The following is a 21,804-nucleotide window of genomic DNA, read 5'->3' on the forward strand; positions in this document are numbered from 1 at the left end:
CATGAAGTTCCCCTAGCATGGGACACTTTGGAGGCTCTTCATGTGACCCTAAGACTTTACTCAAAGTTGCAGTACCAGTGTAAAGGTACTAGTAGCTTGTTTGTGGCATGAGGTAAAAAGGAATACATCTTCATTTCAAACAGACGCCTCGGCACTAGAGGGATCACAGCTGACTGAGTCTTACTACATCTGGGGAACTGCTTAAGGGTCATCAAGATTCTTTAAAGTTGGCTTGTGACTCTTTCTGATATCTTCAAACAGAGGGGAATAAAGTCCTCTTGGGTAACTGCTTTACCAACCAGTTTATTCGCCACTGAAGAAGAGATCAAGGCCTGCACGTACCCTTCCCTCTGCTTGAAAGCTTTCTCTCCAGACATACCCACACCTCTTTTCTTTCAATTATCATCCCATCATGAAGGCTTTGCCTGACCACCCATGTGCCTCCCAACCACAGGGCCCTTTATCCTGCTCTTTCCCTGCTTTACATTTTCATAACACTTATTATCAGCTGACATATTATATGCATGTATCAACAGTTTGTCTCTCTGCACTAGAATGTAAGCTCCGTGAGTGGGACTGGACTGCTGTATTCCTACTGCCTATCATCATTTTTGGCATATGATGACATACGGCACATTGTGTGCTTAAATAAACGTTAAGCACACAAGCGAGTGCTCCCACCTTATTTTAAAGCCAAAAGGAAGGAAAGAATAAAGGGAAAAGGAAAGAAGACAAAATGAAGGGTTGAAAGAAGCTATCTGCTAATTTAACCACCTATTTTATTTACCAGACTTGGCTTATGGTTTTTGGCTAGTTTCAAAAAATCAAATGCACTCTCCAAAGGCCAAGATCAGCTGACCCTGTGGATGGAAAGTTACTAAAGCAAGGCATGAGTTACCTCTGTGTTGCAGGTCCCATTGGGCATGATTTCCTGTATCTGGGTAAGGGTCCTTACAGAGGGCAGAGTGATTATACTCTTGATGGTAAGACTGAACAACTCAGCTCGATCTTCAGAGCCCAACAGCAAATGGACATCTTGGTAACTAAGAAAAGACAGTTTGGGAACAGCAAGCTGGGAAGATGGTTTGATTTGATACTGATTAGCAGAGATCAACTAAAAAGGAAAGGGTAGACAGGCTAGTGTACTGTTCTGATGCGAGAAATAAATGGCATAGCTTGTCAGTCTGTTCAGATAAATCTCACAAAAGGTTAGAGGAAGAGTTTTCCCCCAAGAAGTTACTGGAGCAATATCCTTTCAGGCTTCCCTTCAGTTCAGCCACAGAGGGAAGCCTGCTACAGTCTAACGTAGTAAGCCACAATTTTCCAAAGCATATTCTGCTGAGTGTTCATTTGGGGAATCATGGGTTGAATCTAGTTAAAAAACTTTTTAACCACAAGACTTCTCAGGGTCTTTGATCAGCTTAATCACTACAATATAAATCTCTGAGAGGTAAACAATAGGCAGCCCTTCCAAATTTCTTAGAAGCCGGAACTCTAATGTCATGAGACATATATGGGAGTAACTTCCTGCCAAATATACTTTGGACAAAACTGAACTCCAAAGAGATTCCAATAAAGTCTTTCAGATATGGATAGTAGCATAAATGAAATCAAAGTGCTTACTCAAAAACACGGATTTGGCTTCCTCTTTTCTACATAAACAGTTTTCAAAAGTTAAAAATATGGATCATGGCCAGGCGCAGTGGCTCACGCCTGTAATCCCAGCACTTTCGGAGGGTGAGGTGGGTGGATCACTTGAGGTCAGGAATTTGAGACGAGCCTGGCCAACATGGCGAAACCCCGTCTCTACTAAAAATACAAAAATTAGCCAGGCATGGTAGTGCATGCCTGTAATCCCAGCTACTCGGGAGGCTGAGTGAGGCAGGAGAATTGCTTGAACCCAGGAGGCAGAGGTTGCAGCGAGTCAAGATTGTGCCACTGCACTCCAGCCTGGGGGACAGAGCGAGACTCCATTGAAATGGACTCCATTGAAATTTTTTTTTTTTTGAAACAAAACAAAAAAAAAAGGGTCATGTAAGTTGGACCTGGCATTGGCCCTGAGAAGAACCAGGATGCCCGTGTAAGGGGCGTGTGGGCATCACCTGAGATCAGCGATGGTGACAAAGACCTCCTGGCGCACGGAACTGGACAGAGAATGCGGGCGTTCCTCTTGTACCAGTACCTGCAATGAGAGGGAAAGAACTTGAGAGTTGAGAAAGTACCCATTCATTAGGCCAGTGACGATCAGAGACTGGGTGGCCAGCAAGAACCACAAAAGGTCCTTCAGCCAGCCCTGCTCTTAGGCCCCAGATGCCTGGCAGCAGGACAGTGACAGGGATAGGGGTTTATTCTCTTGAGCCAGACCCCAGACCCTGGCTCTGCCTCTTACCAGGTGTTTGAGCTGACACAAATTATTTAACCTCCTTGTGCCTCAGTTCCTCATCTGTAAAACCAGAAAACAGGAATACTTACCTTCATGGGGCGGCTGTGAGTACTCACTGAGCAAATTCATGACACCCAGCAGCCCTGTGTAATTGTTAGTGTCTGTTATTCACTCTTTTTATCACCAGTGATTATTTCTAGTTTAGGCATTCTAACTCCTCTCTCCACTAAACCAGCCATCTCTCTATGATCACATCTAATATTATTCTGAGTTACTTGTCCCGGAAAAAGAATAACTTTCCAAATTACAAACTGGCAGAGGGAAAGTGCATTGCTGTGCTGGAAAAACCTGTGGAGTGATAAGCAGGGGCTCTGGAGTGGGACAGTCCCTGGGCTGCGCACTGGCTCTGCCACTCACTCACTGTGTGAGCCTGAATGTGTCATTTAACTCCCTGTGCCTGAGTTGCCTTATCTATATGGAGAAAATGAGCTAATGTAAATGACTGTAGCTGGCTGGACGCAGTGGCTCACGACTGTAATCCTAGCACTTTGGGAGGCTGAGGCGGGTGGATCACCTCAGGTCAGGAGTTCAAAAGCCGGCGCCTATAATCCCAGCTACTCAGGAAACTGAGGTAGGAGAATCGCTAGAACCCGGGAGGTGGAGGTTCCAGTGAGCCAAGGTTGCACCACTGCACCCCAGCCTGGGTGAAAGAGTGAAACTCTGTCCCCCCCACAAAAAAAAAAGACTGTAGCAGAAGCCTTGCTGGACTGTCCACCAGGCCCCTCTGGGAACTGTCCCCAACCCACAGAAATGGGTACCTCAAAGCTCTGTGTCTGCTAGGTCATTCTGTCCCACTGGCTACAGCTCATCTGTCCCAGAGTAGACACCAAGGTCTATTAGATTCTCTCTGGAATCTGGAATTGGGACACAGAGCTTCAATCTCAGTCTGGATGGTCTTCTAAAGGAAAAAATTTAAAATTTGGAAGCACTGGTCCCTATGGATGAGGCAACTGAGAGGGCCAATTTTGGGGAGAGAAGATGGGGGAGAGGGAGACGGGGTGGGGGGAAAGAGAGAGAGAGGAGAAATGGAAATTCATACAAAGGAGCAAAAATAAGAGATGGAAAGTTCTCCTTGAGTATGTGGAAGGTTTTTATTTTCTAGATTCATTCCCTTCCTGGGTCAGGCTGCTCCTCCTGTCAAGGGGTTCTGGGAAGCACTCAGTGATCCTTAGAACAAATCTCACCTTTTGTGTTTCAGCTGCTTCTAGAGGATTTCTCTTACCTGCAACCAAGAAGATCTCACTAGGAACTTAGGATGCAGGCTGGGCGCAGTGGCTCACGCCTGTAATCCCAGCACTTTGGGAGGCTGAGGCGGGCAGATCACCTGAGGTCAGGAGTTCGAGACCAGCCTGGCCAACATGGTGAAACCCCATCTCTACTAAAAATACAAAAATTAGCCAGGCATGATGGTGGGCACCTGTAATCCTAGCTACTTGGGAGGGTGAGGCAGGAGAATCGCTTGAACTCGGGAGGCGGAGGTTGCAGTGAGCCGAGATGGTGTCATTGCACTCCAGCCTGGGCAACAAGAGCAAAACTCCGTCTCAAAAACAACGAAAAAACTTAGGATGCAGTAAGTGCTCAATAAACACTACAAGGTTCCCTTTCTTGCCCCTTTCTGAGTTTCTCTCCTCTTACTTTCCAGCTTTGGTCTGACTCCGATCTTGCTGGTGGGCTGCTGCTTTATTCCTTATTTTCTCAAGGAGCGCATTTATTCTTGTGGCTTTATAGTCCAGAAGGGACAAAGCCTCAGACTCTATCTTTAGCCCTGACAGCTCTCCCAGGGCTCTACTCATCTGCATCTGGTTATCTCCAGGGCACACCACTAACATCCCCAGAATTTTGGCATTAAAGTCAGTTCACTGTGGTCCCCGTGCGAAGAACACAGCTTCCTATCCTTTAATAGCTGTCAATTGTTCCCTTTCCCAGGGCTCATTAAAAAGGTGATTCATGATTTTTTTCTTTTGTTCAAGCCCTACCTCCCATCAGTTATAGCATCAGCCACCCCCTGCTCTGCACGGTTTCTGTGACTCTCCATTCCTGGAGCCATACGCCTTCATATGGACGAAAGCAGCGTCTCTTAGCTGAAGCCCCAGGCTTGCAATCCCCTCTGACTTCAACTGACTTGATCCACTTCTGCCAGAATCATCTTTTCTTTTTTTAATCAGTTGGGTATTGAAGGTTTATTATTTGTTCACAGTTATGCTGGCCTCTACAGGGAATTCAAAAGTGAGAGGGTATTTTTTGTTAGTAGAGTATGTGTGTAGCAGGAACTTCCTGCGTGACTGCCCAGATCACAGCAATCACCCTTTCTCCCTGGGAACGCCTCCGAAACGCAGGGTGGGACACCCAGAAGTCATATCATTACTATATGATCTTGTCCCCAGGCAAACCTGATTGATGCAGGGGTGGGGAACAGACTAGTTTGGGCCAATCAGATTTTCTCTTGCAGAATTTGGAATCTTACAGTGACAGGCACAAAGCGGGAGTTGCTAGAGGGTTGAGTCATGGTGATGGTAGCAAAGCCCCTGCCTCTGAGACCTCTGGAGCTGTCCTGAAACTTACTTTTCTGGAGGCTTGTTTAAACCTCATCCTTAGAGTCTAAGAGAGATATCCCAGCATCCTTTTTTTTTTTTTTTTTTTTTTTTGGTAACTTACGTGAGCCAGAGGTGATTTTTGTTTCTTGCCTGAAGAATCCTAACTAATCCAAACAAAATTAGACGTTTTGTCTCAAAGGTCTTTTTTTTTTTTTTTTTTGTGAGACAGAGTCTGGCTCTGTCGCCCAGGCTGGAGTGCAGTGGTGTGATCTTGGCTCACTGCAACCTCTGCCTCCCAAGTTCAAGCGATTCTCCTGCCTCAGCCTCCGGAGTAGCTGGGACTACAGGCGCCTATCACCATGCCTGGCTAATTTTTGTATTTTTAGTAGAGATGGGGTTTCACCATGTTGGCAAGGCTGGTCTCAAACTCCTGACATCAGGTGATCTGCCCACCTCAGCCTCCCAAAATGCTGGGATTACAGGCATGAGCCACTGTGCCCAGCCTGTCTCAAAGGTCTTAACAAAAGCCGAGCAGATGTGAATATCTTTATTTTACTGGTAGAGCTACTGATGTTCAGATAAGCTAAGTGATTTGTCCAAGGTGGGGAGGGTTTTGTGGAGGACCTCAGATATAGAATTCCGATGGAGTCCCATGGTGGCAGAGGAGAATTAAGAGGCAAATCTGGTTACATTAAAATTTTATTACAGTAGGTCTTGGTGCTCATGTCTGTTGTTGAGTCACTAAAAACCATCTCCTGGCCACTCTGCCATCTTGCAGAATGCAGAACCCTAGCCTTGGCATAGCCAGGTAGCATTCTTCAGCTTACCATCTGAAGTCCCTACCCAGTGGTCCTTTCTCTCTTCTCTCAATCCTATCCATCATATCTTTCAAAGATTAGGTCAGATCCACCTGGATTAATTTCACCCTAATCCTGCTGTCACTTTATTCTATATCTCAGTTGCCACAGCCTGCCTCCCTTCCCTTTCCTTCCTTCCTCTTTTTCTTTCTTCTTTTTTCTCTTCTTTTTTCTTTCTTTAGTTCTTCTTTCCTTTGTCTTTCCTTTCTTTTTCTTTCTCTTTCTTTCTCTCCTTCCTTTTTCTTTCCTTTCTTTTTTCTTTCTCTCCTTCCTTCTTCTTTTCTTTCCTTTTTTTCTTTCTCTCCTTCCTTCCTTTCTCCTTCCTTCCTTCCCTGCCTCCCTCCTCTCTCCCTCCTTCCCTTCTCCTCTTCCCCTTCCCCTCCCTCCCTCGCTCCCTCCCTCCCTTCCTCCCTTCCTTCCTTCCTTCCCTCACTCCTCTTTCTCCCTTTCCCTTCCCTCCCCTCCCTCCCTCCTCCTTCTCTTCCTCTCTCTGTCTCCCTCTCCCTCTCTCTCTCTTTCTTTAAAGATGGGGGTCTCACTATGTTCCTGAGGCTGGAGTGCAGTAGCTATTCGTAAGCACAATCATAGCTCACTACAGCCTCCAACTTCTGGGCTCAAGTGTTCCTCCTGCCTCAGCCTCCACAGTGGCTGGGACTACAGGCAGGTGCTACCACACCCAGCCTCTTTTCTTTTTCATTAAAGTTCTCAACATTATATATTGTATATTTTTATATTATATTATATATTGTATATATTGTACATTTTTTACAATATACAATAAACTGTACATATTTAAAGCATACAGTTTGATGATTTTTGATATATGCATATATCCATGAAACCATCACCATCCTCAAGAGAATGAACATTTCTATCACTCCCAAAAGTTTCTTTGTGCTACTTTGTGATTCCTCGCTCCTTCTCCTCCTTACTCAACCTCTGCCTCTAGGTTACCATTGCTCTGCTGTCACTATAGATTCGTTGGCATTTTCTCGAATTTCATGTAAATAGAATCACACATGATATCCTCTTTTTTATCTGGCTTCTTTCACTCAGCATAACTATTTTGAGATTGTTCCAAGTTGTAGCATATTTCAATAGTTCCTTTTCATTCTCAAGTAGTATTCCATCATGTGGATATACAATACCACAATTTGTTTATCTGTTCACCTGCTAATGAACACTTGGGCTTCTTCTAGGGTTTGGCTTTTACGTATAGAGCTGCTGTAAACATTTGTGCATGCATCTTTGTGTGGACATATGCTTCGTTTTACCTAGGAGTGAAACTGCTGGGTCATATGGTAAGTGCATGTTTCACTTTTTAAGAAACTGCCAAATTGTTTTCCAAAGTGGTTGTGCCCTTTCACATTCCTGGCAGCACTGTATGAGAATTTTAGTGGCTCCATATCCTTGCCAATATTTGGTATTGCCTTTCTTTTTTATTTTAGCCATTTTAGTAGGTGTATAGTTGAAGCTTACTGTTGTTTTAGTTTGCTTTTCCCTAATCACAATGATCAGCACCTTTTCATGTGCTTATTTTGAGAAATTGTTGGTGAACTCATGCCTGTCATCCCAGCACTTTGATAGGCTGAGGCAGGCAGATCACCTGAGGTCAGGAGTTCAAGACCAGCCTGGGCTGGTCTCTACTGTGAAACCCTGTCTCTAATAAAACCGCACAAAATTAGCTGGGTACAGTGGCAGGTGCCTGTAATCCCAGCTACTTGGGAGGCTGAGGCAGGAGAATCGCTTGAACCCGGGATGCAGAGGTTGCAGTAACCTGAGATTGTGCCACTGCACTCCAGCCTGCGTGACAGAATAAGACTCCGTCTCAGAAAAAAAAAAAAAAAAAAGATATATTTGGTGAAGTGCCATAACATTTTTTTTCCCCCTTCTTTCCACTTTCTGTTGTTGGCTTCCTTGGCTTTTTTAATTTGGATACTTGGAGCCATGCACTGGTTTGGGTCACAAGCACTGGTAAATGCCTTAAAGTTTTCTTTCTCTATAATGACCCTGGCTTCTTCCTCCTTGTCGGTTCCTCAGCAGAACTGCTTCTCTTGGGCACCTCTCCCTTTGGTTGGGGGGAGCTGTGCTTTTTCAGCCCCCATGTGTGGGCCTGTGGGGACTTTGCAGACTTACACAATGCTGCAGTGATCCATGCAATTTTCTCATGGATACTAGCTACCTTTAACTCTTCTAGGCTGAATCCCTCGCCAGCCTATACTTTGGTTGACATCTGATGTGGGCATTTTATTACTGGGTGACAGATGCAAATGCAGATTCAGTGTGTAATTCAGTACATTGTTGCTGTTGAGACCTGCATTTGTGGATTTTATGGACTGGCTGGTTGAACCATGTGGCAACCCATTGTTGCCAAGTTTGGTGAAACTAGAGCTCTAGAAACATGCCACTCTGGCTGGGTCCTATGATCCCGCAGTTGCCTACATCCCCTTTCCCAAGGAGTACAGCCAAGTAGAAAGCTGCATTTGTTTTCTGTTTTTTTTTTTTTTTTTTTTTTTTTGAGATGGGGTGTCACTCTGTCACCCAGGCTGGAATAGAGTGGCTTGATCTCGGCTCACTGCAATCTCTGTCTCCTGGACTCAGCTGATCCTCCCACCTCAGCCTCCCGAGTAGCTGGGACTACAGGCATGCACCACCACATCTGGCTAATTTTTTTTTTTTTTTTTAAGAGATTGAGTTTTACCACATTGCCTAAACTGGTCTCAAACTGTTTTTTTATTTGCTTGTTTGTTTGTTTCTTTTTTGAGACAGAGTCTCACTCTGTTGCCCAGGCTGGAGTGCAGTTGTGTCATCTCAGCTCACTGCAACCTCCACCTCCCAGGTTCAAGTGATTCTCCTGCCTCAGGAGAAGCTGAGATTACAGGCGCCTGCCACCATGCCCGGCTATTTTTTGCATTTTTAGTAGAGACGGGGTTTCACCATGTTGGCCAGGCTGATCTCAATCTCCTGACCGCAAGTGATTCGCCCACCTCGGCCTCCCAGAGTGCTGGAATTACATACATGAGCTGCCGCTTTTTGTTGTTAAACCTGTATTATATCATCCTGTTCTTCTTAATGTATTATTTGGAATAGTTCTCAACCTATTTACTTTTTGAAATATGGCTACTTACAGATGGATCCTAAACCCTTCAAGGGCAAGGATTAAGGTTTCCAGGAAATGCGTAACCTTTATCAAAGCACCACAGTGTGTTTGGATATAGAAGATCCTTGGTAACTGTCCATTACTTAAAACTGTTAGCTGGTTAGCCTTGAATTATAAAGCTATCAGTCTAATCAGCCTTATAGATCTGTGATATGAGAAAGAACTACTCATATTCCTGGAGTATGTAAGAAATTTCAGCATCAGAATTTTAAAGCTTTAGAGAAACTGAAGGAGACATTTTATAGATGAGAAAACTAAAACACCAAGAAGTACCTGCTTGAGCGCATCAGCTCCTTTGCAATGCCCTTCTGGATCCTTTGACATGGAACTGACCACTCACTCTCTGCTCTCTGCCCCCCATATGCCTATTTAAACTTGTCACAGTTCCTGTGACATTTTATTATACCTTGCTTGGCTGCATAAATAGGGATTTTGTCTTCTTTGTCTTTGTAGCCCAAATTCCCAAGACAGTTCCTGGAACTGTCAGGCACTTAACGAGGGAATGAATGGATGAGTTGGTGGCAGAGTGTGGCTGGAGTAAGTACAAATAGAACAAAATACGATAACAATAATATAGTCATGTTTCTCAAGTGGATCATGTGTGTTAGGTACCATGGACATGGCTTATATTTATTTTGAATTTAATGGTCACAATAGCTCTGTGAAGTAGATATAGCTATTCTTGTTTTATAGGGGAGGAAACTGAGGCATTGAGAAGTGAAGTAATTTCCTACAGTTTCACAGCTATAAAAAGGCAGGGCTGTCACCTGAACCTAGGCATACGATTATGGGGACTGTCTGGGAACTACTGCTTGATCCATGAGAATGTAGCATTGGTCTTGCTGAGAAATTCAAATGCTGTTCCTGTCCTTTCTACTCTTCTTTTAATTGGTTTTCAAGGGTGATTACATGTGTGGGGTGGCCATGAGTATTTTTCCTCCATGTGGAGATACTGATACTAGAAGAGTTCAAGTGAATTGATAACATAGGTGAAGCCACTAAAAAATGCTTTGGCCAAGTCACTGAATTTGTGTGATCCCAATCATCTGTGATAAGGTCATAATACTTACATTTAAGGTATGCACAATGTCTGCTATGTGGCTGTGAATGAATGATTTTGCGGTTTCATCATAAGGTAAAGCTTGGCTGAGAGAAGACAGATCTCCTAGGAATTTCAGCTTTTCAAGTTCACCCTGAATTTGTGGGAAAATGATAAAAATACAATTATATGTCATAATCTTATTTGAATAACTGTGGAGAGTTTTTGAAAAGTTTCTTGGAATGCTTTAAATATCTGACATCTCTTTCAACCCAATATCAGTCTTTTATTACAAAGAATGAGTAAATTACGGAAGATTTCAGTGAAATTCCTTGTCCACTGGCCCTGCCTTGCTTTGAGACCTCGGCTCTCCTCTCAGCTCCATGTTCCATCCTGGCTTTCCCCACTCTTAGTCTTTGCTTTTCTACCTGCCTGTCCTGTGTAGTGTTGCCTGATTAAGCTTCCTAGGCTGGGCATGGTGGCTCATGCCTGTAATCCCAGCACTTTGGGAGGCCGAGGTGGACAGATCACCTGAGGTCAGGAGTTCCAGACCAGCATGGCCAACATGGTGAAACCCTGTCTCTACTAAAAATACAAAAAAGTAGCCAGGCGTGGTGGCGCGTGCCTGTGCCTGCAGTCCCAGCTACTTGGGAGGCTGAGGCATGAGAATCACTTGAACCTGGGAAGCGGAGGTTGCAGTGAGCTGAGATGGTGCCACTGCACTCCAGCCTGGGTGACAGAGTGAGACCCCATCTCAAAAAAAAAAAAAAAAAAAAAAAAGCTTCCTAAAGGTGACCTCTCTGATTCTGTTACTTCTAGTTCTTTCAATGTCATTAAAAATTCATTATTTTGCCTTTAAAATTTCCTATTAAAATCCAAGTTCTGATTGGAAGAATAAAATCTCTCAGTACTAACATTCTCTTTTTCTTTTTTATTATTACTATTATTATTATTATTATTATTATTTTGACATGGAGTCTCGCTCTGTCACCCAGGCTGGAGTGCAGTGGTGCGATCTCAGCTCACTGCAACCTCAACCTCCTGGGCTCAAGCAATCCTCCCGCCTCAGCCTCCCAACTAGCTGGGACCACAGGCACGCACCACCATGTCCAGCTAATTATTTGTATTATGTTGCCCAAGCTGGTCTCAAACTCCTGAGCTCAAGTGATCCACTTGCCTTGGCTTCCCAAAGTGCTGGGATGACGGGATGACAGGTAAGAACCACCATGCCTGGCCTCTGTTTTTCTTTTTCTTTTTCTTTTTTTTTTGAGATGGAGTCTCGCTCTGTCACCCAGGCTGGACTGCAGTGGTACGCCTGGGTTCAAGTGATTCTCCTGCCACAGCCTCCCAAGTAGCTGGGACTACAGGCATGCACCACCACACCAAGCTAATTTTTGTATTTTTAGTAGAGATGGGGTTTTATCATCTTGGCCAGGCTGGTCTCGAACTCCTGACCTCAGATGATCTGCCTGCCTTGGCCTCCCAAAATGCTGGGATTACAGGCGTGAGCCACTGCACCCGGCCTCTTTTCTAATTATACATACATACATATATATATAAAATTCCTATTTATCATAGAACCTTTTTTTTTTTTTTTTAAGACAGGGTCTCGCTCTGTCATCCAGGCTGGAGTGCAGTGGCGTGATCACCGCTCACTGCAGTCTACATCTCCTGGGCTCATGGGATCCTTGTACTTCAGCCTCCTGAGTAGTTGGGACTATAGGTGTGTTTGAACCTGGGAGACGGAGGTTGCAATGAGCCAAAATCGCACCACTGCACTATAGCTTGGGTGACAGAGCAAGACTCTGTCTCAAAAAAGAAAAAAAAAATCTCTATATATCTTAAGACTTGGAGAATGCATTTGCTCCTGAAGCAGGGTCCAGTGTCCTTTCTTTTGAGACAGAGTCTCACCCCATTGCCCAGGCTGGAGTGCAATGGCATGATCTTGGCTCACTGCAACCTCCGCCTCCCAGGTTCAAGCTATTCTCCTGTCTCAGCCTCCCAAGTAGCTGGGATTACAGGCACCTGCCACCATGCCCGGCTAATTTTTTGTATCTTTAGTAGAGATGGGGGTTTCACCATGTTAGCCAGGCTGGTGTTGCACTCCTGACCTCGTGATCTGCCCACCTTGGCCTACCAAAGTGCTGGGATTACAGGTGTGAGCCACTGCGCCTGGCTGGTCCAGTGTCCTTTCTAAGTGTATCTACAAACCACATGAATAAATTGCTATCATGGCACTTGCGATACTCTGACATAATGACCTTCTTATTAATCTATTTCCCTGACTGACTGTGGAATCAGCTCAAGGCAGGTAATGGGCTTTTTTGTTTCAATTTATGGCAGCAATCCAAGCCCTTCATTAACTACAAAGAAATCGAAAGAAAACCATGCTGATATGAAGTATAAGGATTAGCTGAAGTCAAAAGTGAAGGCCAACATGTTGGCTTTAAATGTTTTATTTTTATTTTTCATTGGTATTCTACGTAAAGAAAATGTACAGTTTGGTGGATTTTCACAAACCAAAAAACACCCTGTAGCCAGCAACAGATTATTACCAGCATTCCTGAAGTTTCCCTCATCCTCCTTCCAGTGGAGGCTCTGTGTGGTTTTGTGTGTATGTGTATGTGTGTGTGTGTGTGTTTTGGTAAATTGACAAATTATGGTTGTATATATTTATGCGGTACAAAGTGACAACATGATTTTTAAAAATGTATCATACAGTAAAACTGATTTCGGCAGGAAGCATGTGGTTCCATGTGTTATAACACACACATACACATGTGTAACCATCACCACAATCAGGATACGAACAGTTCCACCATCCCCTAAATTTCTCTCCTGCTATCCCTTTTTAGTCACACCCTCTCCCCACCCTAATTCCTAGGAATCACTAATCTGTTCTCCATCACCATGGTTTTGTCTTTTCAAGAATGTCACACAACTGGAATCATACAGTCTGTAACCTTTTCTGATTGGTTTCTTTCACTCAACACAATGCCTCTGCGATTCATCTTTGCTGTTGTATCGATAGTTCCCTCCTTTAATTGCTGAATAGTATTATATTTTTTGAGACAGGGTCTCGGTCTGTTTGTGGCCCAGTTTGTTTATGTGTGAACAGTCTTTAATCTTACTACTCCAACTTCTTCCCTGCGTCTAGCATAGTGCCTTATAAATGGTAGCTGTTTATTCATTACTTGTTGATTGGGTGAATGGGATTTAAAAGCCATAGAGGACCAGGCACAGCGGCTCATGCCTGTAATCCCAGCACTTTGGGAGGCCAAGGCATGTGGATTGCTTGAGGTCAAGAGTTCAAGACCTGCTTGGTCAACATGGTGAAACCCATCTCTACTAAAAATACAAAAATTAGCTGGGCAATGGTGGCACGTGCCTGTAATCCCAGCTACTCAGGAGGCTGAGGCAAGAGAATCACTTGAACCCGGGAGGCAGAGGTTGCAGTGAGCTGAGATCGTGCCACTGCACTCCAGCCTGGGCGACAGAGTGAGACACTGTCTCAGAAAAAAAAAAAAAAAAAAAAAAAAAAAGTCTAAAAAAATATAAACCGAATGTCAGAAGTAGTTATTTGAGATTGGAATTAGGGAAGATTAGCTTTTAATTTTTATTAAGGTTTTCTTTGTTTTTACATTAATTTCATAATTATATATGTAAGTATAATTTATAAGTATATGTAAATATATGTATTATAAATATAAAACATAAACATGTTTTATAACCTATAATATAAAATTATTTGTATAATCAAGAAATAATATGTTTAAAATATTTGTTAAAATGGATAACTCATAAAAATTGCTTGTGCATACCTTTAGCTCACCATTGAAAACCTTCTGGATGGACTGGATCAGTTTCTCAACAATGGCCTCACTGAGCGGGTCCTGTTGGGTCAGGTGTCTGGGGCTATGTGACAGGGGCTCACAATGGAGTCCAGGGATGTCAGGGATGTCCAAGTCTAACATTGAAAGAAAGACACTGGATGATGCCTCCGTACTGTGTAAAGTGATAAGGTTTAGTGGGGAGTACCTCTGGCTCTCACCTTTACTACTTGCTCTATGACCTTAACCAAGTCCCATCCTGTCTCCTAGACTCAGTTTTCTCAATAATAAATTCAGTGTTCTCTAAGGGCCTCCTAAGCTACAAAAAACCTTTGGGACTGCACTGTAGCAGAATGGTTAAGACTATGGACTTTAAATCTCAGTTTGAGACTAGTTTGAATCTTGGCTCTACCACTTACTACTTGTATGACCTTTATCAAGCTAGTTTGCCTCCTGAAACCTAAGTTTCCTTTTCTGTAAAACAGGGTTATTATAAGAATTAAATGAGGTAATACATGCAAAGAACTGATCCCAGAAGTATTTCCCCCTTAACACATCTTTCATCTGAAGATTTTTACCATTCTTTCTATTTTTTTTTTGAGACAAGAGTCTCACTCTTGTCGCTCAGGCTGGAGTACAGTGGCGTGATCTTGGCTCACTGCAACCTCTGCCTCCTGGGTTCAAGCGATTCTTGTGCCTCAGATTCCCAAGTAGCTGGAATTACAGGCACATGCCACCACCCCCAGGTAATTTTCGTATTTTTAGTAGAGACGGGATTTCGCTATGTTGGCCAAGCAAGGTCTCGAACTCCTGACCTCAGGTGATCCACCCACCTCAGCCTCCCAAAATGCTGGGATTACAGATGTGAGCCACCGTGCCCGGCCACCACTCTACTTTTGCATTCTTTTTGATTTCTTGAATGCCTCTTCAGTAAACTCTACCCACTTCCTGCCATATTCCTATCATCCACTAATTGCAATAATTGAAGCCATGTTCTCATTCTGATCTGTGCACAGGCTGTTCCTTCTGCCTGCATTTTTCTCCTTCTTCTCCCCCACCTTCCCTTACCTATCTTTGCCTTGCTAACTCCTACTCATCCTTCAAGTCTCAGCTCCAGGATGCCTTTCGTGTATGCCCTTTTTGCCTATTTTGGCTAAGTATCCCCAAGTCACTAATAAACCGCTCTGTATCCACTCTGGCTCTCCCACCCCCATCACACTGATTGCACTGAATTCCATTTGCCTGTTCATCCATAGGTATACTGTGTCTGTTCTGTTCGATGCTATATCTCCAGCTGCTAGATTAAGCTTAGAGCACAGGAGGGCTTCATTAAGTATTTGCTGAATGAATGTATGAATGAATGAAGGTAGCTTCAAACACACCAGGATCTTTCCTGTGTCATGCACATGCTGTCCCCATCTATCTGTAGTACTCCCTATACTCACATGAGTTACTCTCACATCTTTCAAGCCTCCTTCAGGTTTAAATAGCACTCATGGTCTCATACAGGTGTTCTCTGACAACCAGAGTTTCAAGTAGGTTCCTATTGCCCTTATTTTTGTCTCAGCCTGTTCTTCCATACTGCTTACTACAAGTTGTAGTTACTTCAGTGACTGTCTGTTTATTCTTTTTGGTCTCTTTTCTGCACAATAATGTAAGTTCTATGAGGGCAGTGACCATGTTGGTCATGTCTACTGTTGTATTCCCAGCTCCTGGTACTCAATACATGTTTTGTAGAATGAAAGTTATTCTGAAGCCCAATCCAGATCTTACCTTCTGCATAAAGTCCTCCCACTCCAAGGAATCCCACACTGCCCTTTCCCTCCTCAGAATCCCTCAAGCACTCACACTTTTCTGCAGAACTGTCTCAGGACCAACCTTAGTTTCCTGGACATCACGAACCATGTATCTCATCTTATTTTGCCAACTGTATTTCAAGGTCTCAAAGTCAGGGACCAAATTCATCATCAAAGTCTAGTCAAGGGCTGGTCACCCAGCAAGTACTCAATCAATACCTCTTGGCCTGAGTTGAAAATAGATTCTCTTTTCCCCTCCCCTCCCCTTTCTAGTCCTTTCTCCTTTTTACCTGTCAGTTCAATGCTACTTGAGCCTTTTTTAATAGTCTCTAAGTTGCTCAGCTCCAAATCCACACTTTCTGAATCACTGTCATAGGCACAGGGGATCACTACTTCTTCCTGACTACAGATCCTAGGAATAAAGAGGAGATGCGAAAAATTAGTTTTCCAGGACTGCTTCTGTCTCATCATTTATTTGAAAGCCTCAATGTCACTTTCTGAGAGAGGCATTTATTCATCACCAATCTAGATTAAGTAGCTCCCACCATCCTGGCCCCACAGTTACCTTATTTTTTTCATAGTATTTAACCACCACCTACAATTACCTTGCTCATTTGGGTTTATTTGTTTGACTGTCTCCTATCAGACTATAAACTCCATTAGAGAGAACCCTCGTCTACATGGTCACACTTGTATCCCCAGTACCTACCTAGCATGTTGTCAGTCTCATTAGGAGTGAATGGATAGGTAAGAAATACTATGCTGCTGTTAAAAACAATGCTGGGTGCAGGTGGCTCACGCCTGTAATCCCAGCACTTTGGGAGGCTGAGGCGGGCAGATCACCTGAGATCAGGAGTTCAAGACCAGCCTGGCCAACATGGCAAAACCTGGTCTCTACTAAAAATACAAAAAATAGCTGGGCGTGGTGGCACATGCCTGTAATCCCAGCTACTCGGGAGACTGAGGCAGGAGAATCACTTCAACTGGGAGGTGGAGGTTGTAGTGAGCCGAGATTGTGCCATTGCACTCCAGCCTGGGTGACATAGCAAGACTCCATCTCAAAAAACAAACAAACCCACCAAAAAAACCAGATTGAGGTAGAACACCTCACCAAACTCCCTCTATCTTCCTTACCCTTTCCTACTTTTTCTTTTTACCATAGCACGTAACACCTTCCAATATATCTTTCACGTATTTATGATGTTCATTGTTTGTCATTTATTTCCTCCTGCTAAAATGTAAGCTTCATGAGGGCAAGAATCTTTGGCTGCTTTGTTCATGAATGTATCCCAGGAGTCTAGAACAGTGACATACAGAAGTGCTCAACAATTATTGGCAGAGTAAATGATTGAGCAGGTCTCTATTTACTGAATGTTTAGCATAGATTCATGAATGAAAAAGCAAGCTGTCAAACAATGGATATGACACTTTTCATTAAAACAAAACAATATTTTCACAAAAGTAATATGTGTATACACACAGAAACACACACACACAAATGTTGGCATACATGAAAAAAAAACTTACGGAGGCTGGGTATGGTGGCTCACTCTGTAATCTCAGCATTTTGGGAGGTTGAAGTGGGAGGACTGCTTGAGCTCAGGACTTCGAGACTAGCCTGGGCAACACAGTGAGACCTCATCTCTACAAAAAAGTAAAAAATTGGCCAGGAGTGGTGGCTCACACCTGTAATCCCAGCACTTTGGGAGGCTGAGGAGGGCGGATCATGAGTTCAGGAGATTGAGACCATCCTGGCTAACAGGGTGAAACCCCATCTCTACTAAAAAAAAAATACAAAAAAATTAGCCAGGCATGGTGGCTGGCGCCTGTAGTCCCAGCTACTCGGGAGGCTGAGGCAGGAGAATGGCGTGAACCCGGGAGGTGGAGCTTGCAGTGAGCCGTGGTTGCACCACTGTACTCCAGCCCAGGTGACAGAGTGAGACTCCATCTCAAAAAAAAGAAAAAAAAAGTAAAAAATTAGCTAGGTGTGGTGGCATGTGCCTGTAGTCCTAGCTACTCAGGAGGCTGAGGCAAGATGATCCCTTGAGCCCAGGAGTTTAAGACTGCAGAGTTTAAGCTATGATGGCACCACTGCACTCCAGCTTGACTGACAGAGAGAACCTGTCTCTAGAAGAAACAAAAACACAACTTACGGAATTCATTTTTTAAAATTATTTATTATTTTTAATTTTTATTTTTTTTTGACACAGAGTCTCACTTTGTCGCTCAGGCTGGAGTGCAGTGGTGCAATCTCAGCTCACTGCAACCTCTCTGCCTCCTGGGTTCACGTGATTCTCATGCCTCAGCCTTCTGAGTAGCTGGGATTACAGGTGCCTGCCACCACGCCCGGCTAATTTTTATATTTTTAGTAGAGACAGGGTTTCGTCATGTTGGCCAGGCTGGTCTCAAACTCCTGACCTCAGGTGATCTGCCCACTTTGGCCTCCCGAAGTGTGGGGATTACAGGCATGAGCCACCGCGCCCAGCCAATAAAACAATTTTGGAAGGACACCCCAAACCAATAAAGTTTGAACTCTGTCCTGTATGCATGTATTTCTTTAATAAAAAATGAGTTCATTAAAAACAAAGAAACCCTCTAGGAGCAGAATGGTTGGGTTGTGTGGTAGATTGTGTAACTGACTTCTTAAGATGCTGCCTGGCCACGTGTTGTGTCTCATGCCTGTATTCCCAGTGCCTTTGGGAGGCTAAGGCGAAAGGATTGCCTGATACCAAGAGTTTGAGACAAGCCTGGGTAACATAGCAAAATCCGGTCTCTACAAAAAATTAGCTGGGGGTGGTGGCATGTGCCTGTAGTCCCAGTTACTCAGGAAGCCAAGGCAAGAGGGTCCTAGAGTCCAGGAGGTGAAGGCGGCAGTGAGCTATGATTCCATCACTGTATTCCAGCCTGAACGACAGATGGAGACCTTGCCTCGTAAAAAACAACCACTGCTAGTGGCTCACGCCTGTAATCCCAGCACTTTGGGAGGCTGAGGTGGGTGGATCACTTGAGGTCAGGAGTTTGAGACCAGCCTGGCCAACATGGTGAAACCCCGTCTCTACTAAAAATACAAAAAAATTCAGCCAGGCAGTGTGGCGCGTGCCTGTAATCCCAGCTACTCGGGAGGCTGAGACACGAGAATCGCTCGAACCCAGGAGACGGAAGTTGCAGTGAACTGAGATTGTGCCATTGCACTCCAGCCTGGGTGACAGAGGGAGACTTTGTCTCAAAACAAACAAACAAACAACGAAGAAGCTGTCAATCTGTTTCCAAAATGGTCGTACCACTTTACATTTCCATCAGCAGGATATGAGAGATCCTGTTGCTCCACATCCTTGCCAACATTTGCTATTGTTGGTCTTTTTCTTTTTCATTAGTCAGGTGTGGTGGCTCCCATCTGTGGTCCACAGCTAGTCACTAGGACCACAGATGCGAGACACCACACCTGGCTAATTAAAATTTTTTTTTTGTAGAGGCAGGTCTTGCTGTGTTGCCCAGGTGGGTCTCGAACTCCTGGACTCAACTGATCCTCCTACCTCAGCCTCCCAAAAGCTCTGGGATTACAGACTGAGCCACCATTCCTGGCTGCATATGCTGAGTCTGTGGTGTAAATACTCCCATCATGGCCAAAATCAAGCTACCAATACTACCTTGGGAAGAGATGTTCAATGGCATACTATCATATATTTCCACCACACAGTTACAACAGATGTAAGCAACCACAAAAGCACACAAAACGTAAAATGTAGTGAAATAATTAGGAAATAATGAGTTTTGTTTTCAATATACTTTATTTCATCCTAAATTGATATAATTTTCTAAATGGCTGTATTTAACCAATTTGCAAAATTACTGCAAATTTAACAATAGACTCTCAAGATAGCATGAGACAGCTCCAGCACACCACTGGTTGGTTGTCTTATTCTTGAGCTGGGAGAATTCTTTATATATTCTACATCAACACTGCCCAATGGAACTTTCTGCAATAATGAAGATGTCCTATAATTTTGAGTGGTCCAATCTGATATCCACTAGCTATCTGTGGCTACTGAGCACTTGAAATGTGGCTAGTACAAATGAGAGACTGAATTTTAAATTTTACTTAATTTTAATCCATTTAAATTCAAATTTAAATATCCACATAAGGCTAGTGGCTATCATAACAGACACAGAAAGAACTGACTCTCTCCCATGCGGGATAACATTTGGGACAATAATAACGTTAATAAGAGTGATATTGTGCATACTTTATATGTTCATAAAACTGTAGTTAAAAGCACAGATTCTGGAGTCAGCTGCCTAGGTTCAAATCTGTTTCCTTCTCTTTAAAATGGGATTAGCCTGTAATCTCAGCACTTTGGGACGCTAAGGCCAAAGGATCCTTTGAGCCCGAGTTCCAGACCAGCCTGGGCAACAAAGTGAGATGCGGTATCTACCAAAAATAATTTTAAAGATTAGCTGGGCGTGGTGTCGCAAGGCAGCAGTCCCAGCTACTCCGGAGGCTGAGGCGGGAGGGAAGATTGCTTGAGCCCAGGATGTCGAGGCTGCAGTAAGCTGTGATCGCACCACTGCACTCCAGCCTGGGCGACAGAGCAAGATCCCGTATCAATAAAAAAGGAAAGAAAAGAAATAATGCTTGTAGAGCGTTCGGCACAGTGTCAGGTTATACTGTAAACATTCAGTAGTTGGCGCTAGTTATTAGAGCGGTGTTCCTGTATGAGCCACCTCCATGTTGAGCCTGTAAAACTGGCCTAATATGTTCTCTATGAGTCACTGCATTGCTCTGCAAATCAGATAAAACGTCACTCGTAGGTCAGTTATTAACAACCCCAGTGATAATCTTTGGAAAAAACTGACATAATTTTCTTTTTCTTTTTTTTTTTGGTGAGACGGAGATTTACTCGTTGCCCAGGCTGGAGTGCAATGGCGCGATCTCGGCTCACCGCATCCTCCGCCTCCCAGGTCCAAGCGATTCTCCTGTCTCAGACAACCGAGTAGCTGGGATTACAGGCATGTGTGACCACGCCCGGCTAATTTTGTATTTTTAGTAGAGACGGGGTTTCACCGTGTTGCCCAGGCTGATCTCGAACTCCTCACCTCAGGTAATGCGCCCGCCTCGGCCTCCCAAAGTTCTGGGATTACAGACGTGAGCCACTGCGCCCGGCCAGAAACTGCCACAATTTTCTAAAGAGGAAAAAAAAATCCCTTCTAAGCTATCCCCTCCCGACGAGACCCTTCCTGTTCCTTTAAAATGGGCCGGGCAGCAGAAAGACGAGTGAGTGACAGCAGACATGCCAATCAGAAGCGGCCCCGTCTCGGGCCCACCCCGAGACCTGGCCCAACCGCGTCCCGGTAGCTCCCGGAATAGGAGCGTTGCGAGACGGTCGGTTCCAAGTGGGCCTGGGCGCGGGGGAGAGGCGGGTCTGTCCTCGGGAACTGCAAGGCCCTGTGAGCGGGAGGACTGGGATCCCGGCCGCGGCTGCTGGAAGCGTCGAAGCTCAGCGGGGCCGCGGACACTGACCTGTGCTTAGAACTCATCCTGGCCCGCAGAGCCTGCCGCGAGTCCCTGGCGTCCCCTGTGGCGGGCTCTTGGAGCCACTTTCCCGAGCGGAAGTCAGCCCGCGGCTCGGACTCCGGCGGGACCTGCTCGGAGGAATGGCGCCGCCGGGTGAGGAGTTGCGCGTGGCTTATAGACAGGGCCCCCCGGCCAGCACTCTTTGGGGAGAGGGCTGTCGCCCGCGGGAGGTTACTAGTCGCCGCTCGAGAGCCGGCCAGGCGGGATCCCCTTCCCCTGCGGGACAGGGGCATGGGCACAAGCTCTGGCTGTGGCGCTCTCGGATCGAGGGTCCGAAGGAGGGCTGCGAGCTGGTGGGAGTGCCCGCGACCTGGCGGGGTTGGTGCCTGGGGGAGGGGTGCAGCGCGGAGCTACGGGTCGCCCCGAGGCTCAGCCGTGGGGACCGCGGACGCGCTTAGCCTAGGCCTGACCTCACTCATTCATTTCACTCGCGCGGGCTTCTGGGCCAGGTGGCCTAAGGTTCTGGTCCTGGCGCTGCCCCTTACTCCGTATGAGGTTTTGGGCAGATTGTCCTTCTTTGGCCTGTAGTTTCCCATTCAGTGAAAGGGGCAAAGAAAACCCTCACTTCTCTCT

The 21,804-nt window shown here is 45.0% G+C and overlaps 2 protein-coding genes across 12 annotated transcripts in view; one reads left to right on the forward strand and one right to left on the reverse strand.

Moving 5' to 3' along the window:
• Positions 1-21,642, reverse strand: part of MROH8 (maestro heat like repeat family member 8) — a 77,930-nt gene extending 56,288 nt beyond the window's left edge. For 5 of the 10 annotated variants that reach the window (XM_063600858.1, XM_055104839.2, XM_063600860.1 and 2 more), the window contains exons 1-6: positions 21,178-21,631; positions 15,950-16,071; positions 13,855-14,000; positions 10,065-10,187; positions 2,103-2,182; positions 899-1,043 (exon numbers count right to left, since the gene is read on the reverse strand). In XM_063600858.1, the coding sequence (XP_063456928.1) occupies positions 899-1,043; positions 2,103-2,182; positions 10,065-10,187; positions 13,855-14,000; positions 15,950-16,071; positions 21,178-21,464 (903 nt within the window). In that variant the 5' untranslated portion in view covers positions 21,465-21,631. Of the gene's footprint in view, positions 1-898; positions 1,044-2,102; positions 2,183-10,064; positions 10,188-13,854; positions 14,001-15,949; positions 16,072-21,177 lie in introns of all 10 variants that reach the window. The other 5 variants (XM_055104840.2, XM_003831905.6, XM_034947624.3 and 2 more) reach the window with 4 other exon arrangements.
• Positions 21,003-21,804, forward strand: part of RPN2 (ribophorin II) — a 62,255-nt gene continuing 61,453 nt past the window's right edge. The window contains exon 1 of one of the 2 annotated variants that reach the window (XM_003831906.5): positions 21,003-21,324. In XM_003831906.5, the coding sequence (XP_003831954.3) occupies positions 21,312-21,324 (13 nt within the window). In that variant the 5' untranslated portion in view covers positions 21,003-21,311. The remainder of the gene's footprint in view (positions 21,325-21,804) is intronic. The other variant, XM_008957286.3, reaches the window with a different exon arrangement.

Source organism: Pan paniscus, chromosome 21 (assembly GCF_029289425.2).
Source record: "Pan paniscus chromosome 21, NHGRI_mPanPan1-v2.0_pri, whole genome shotgun sequence".
NCBI lineage: Eukaryota > Metazoa > Chordata > Mammalia > Primates > Hominidae > Pan > Pan paniscus.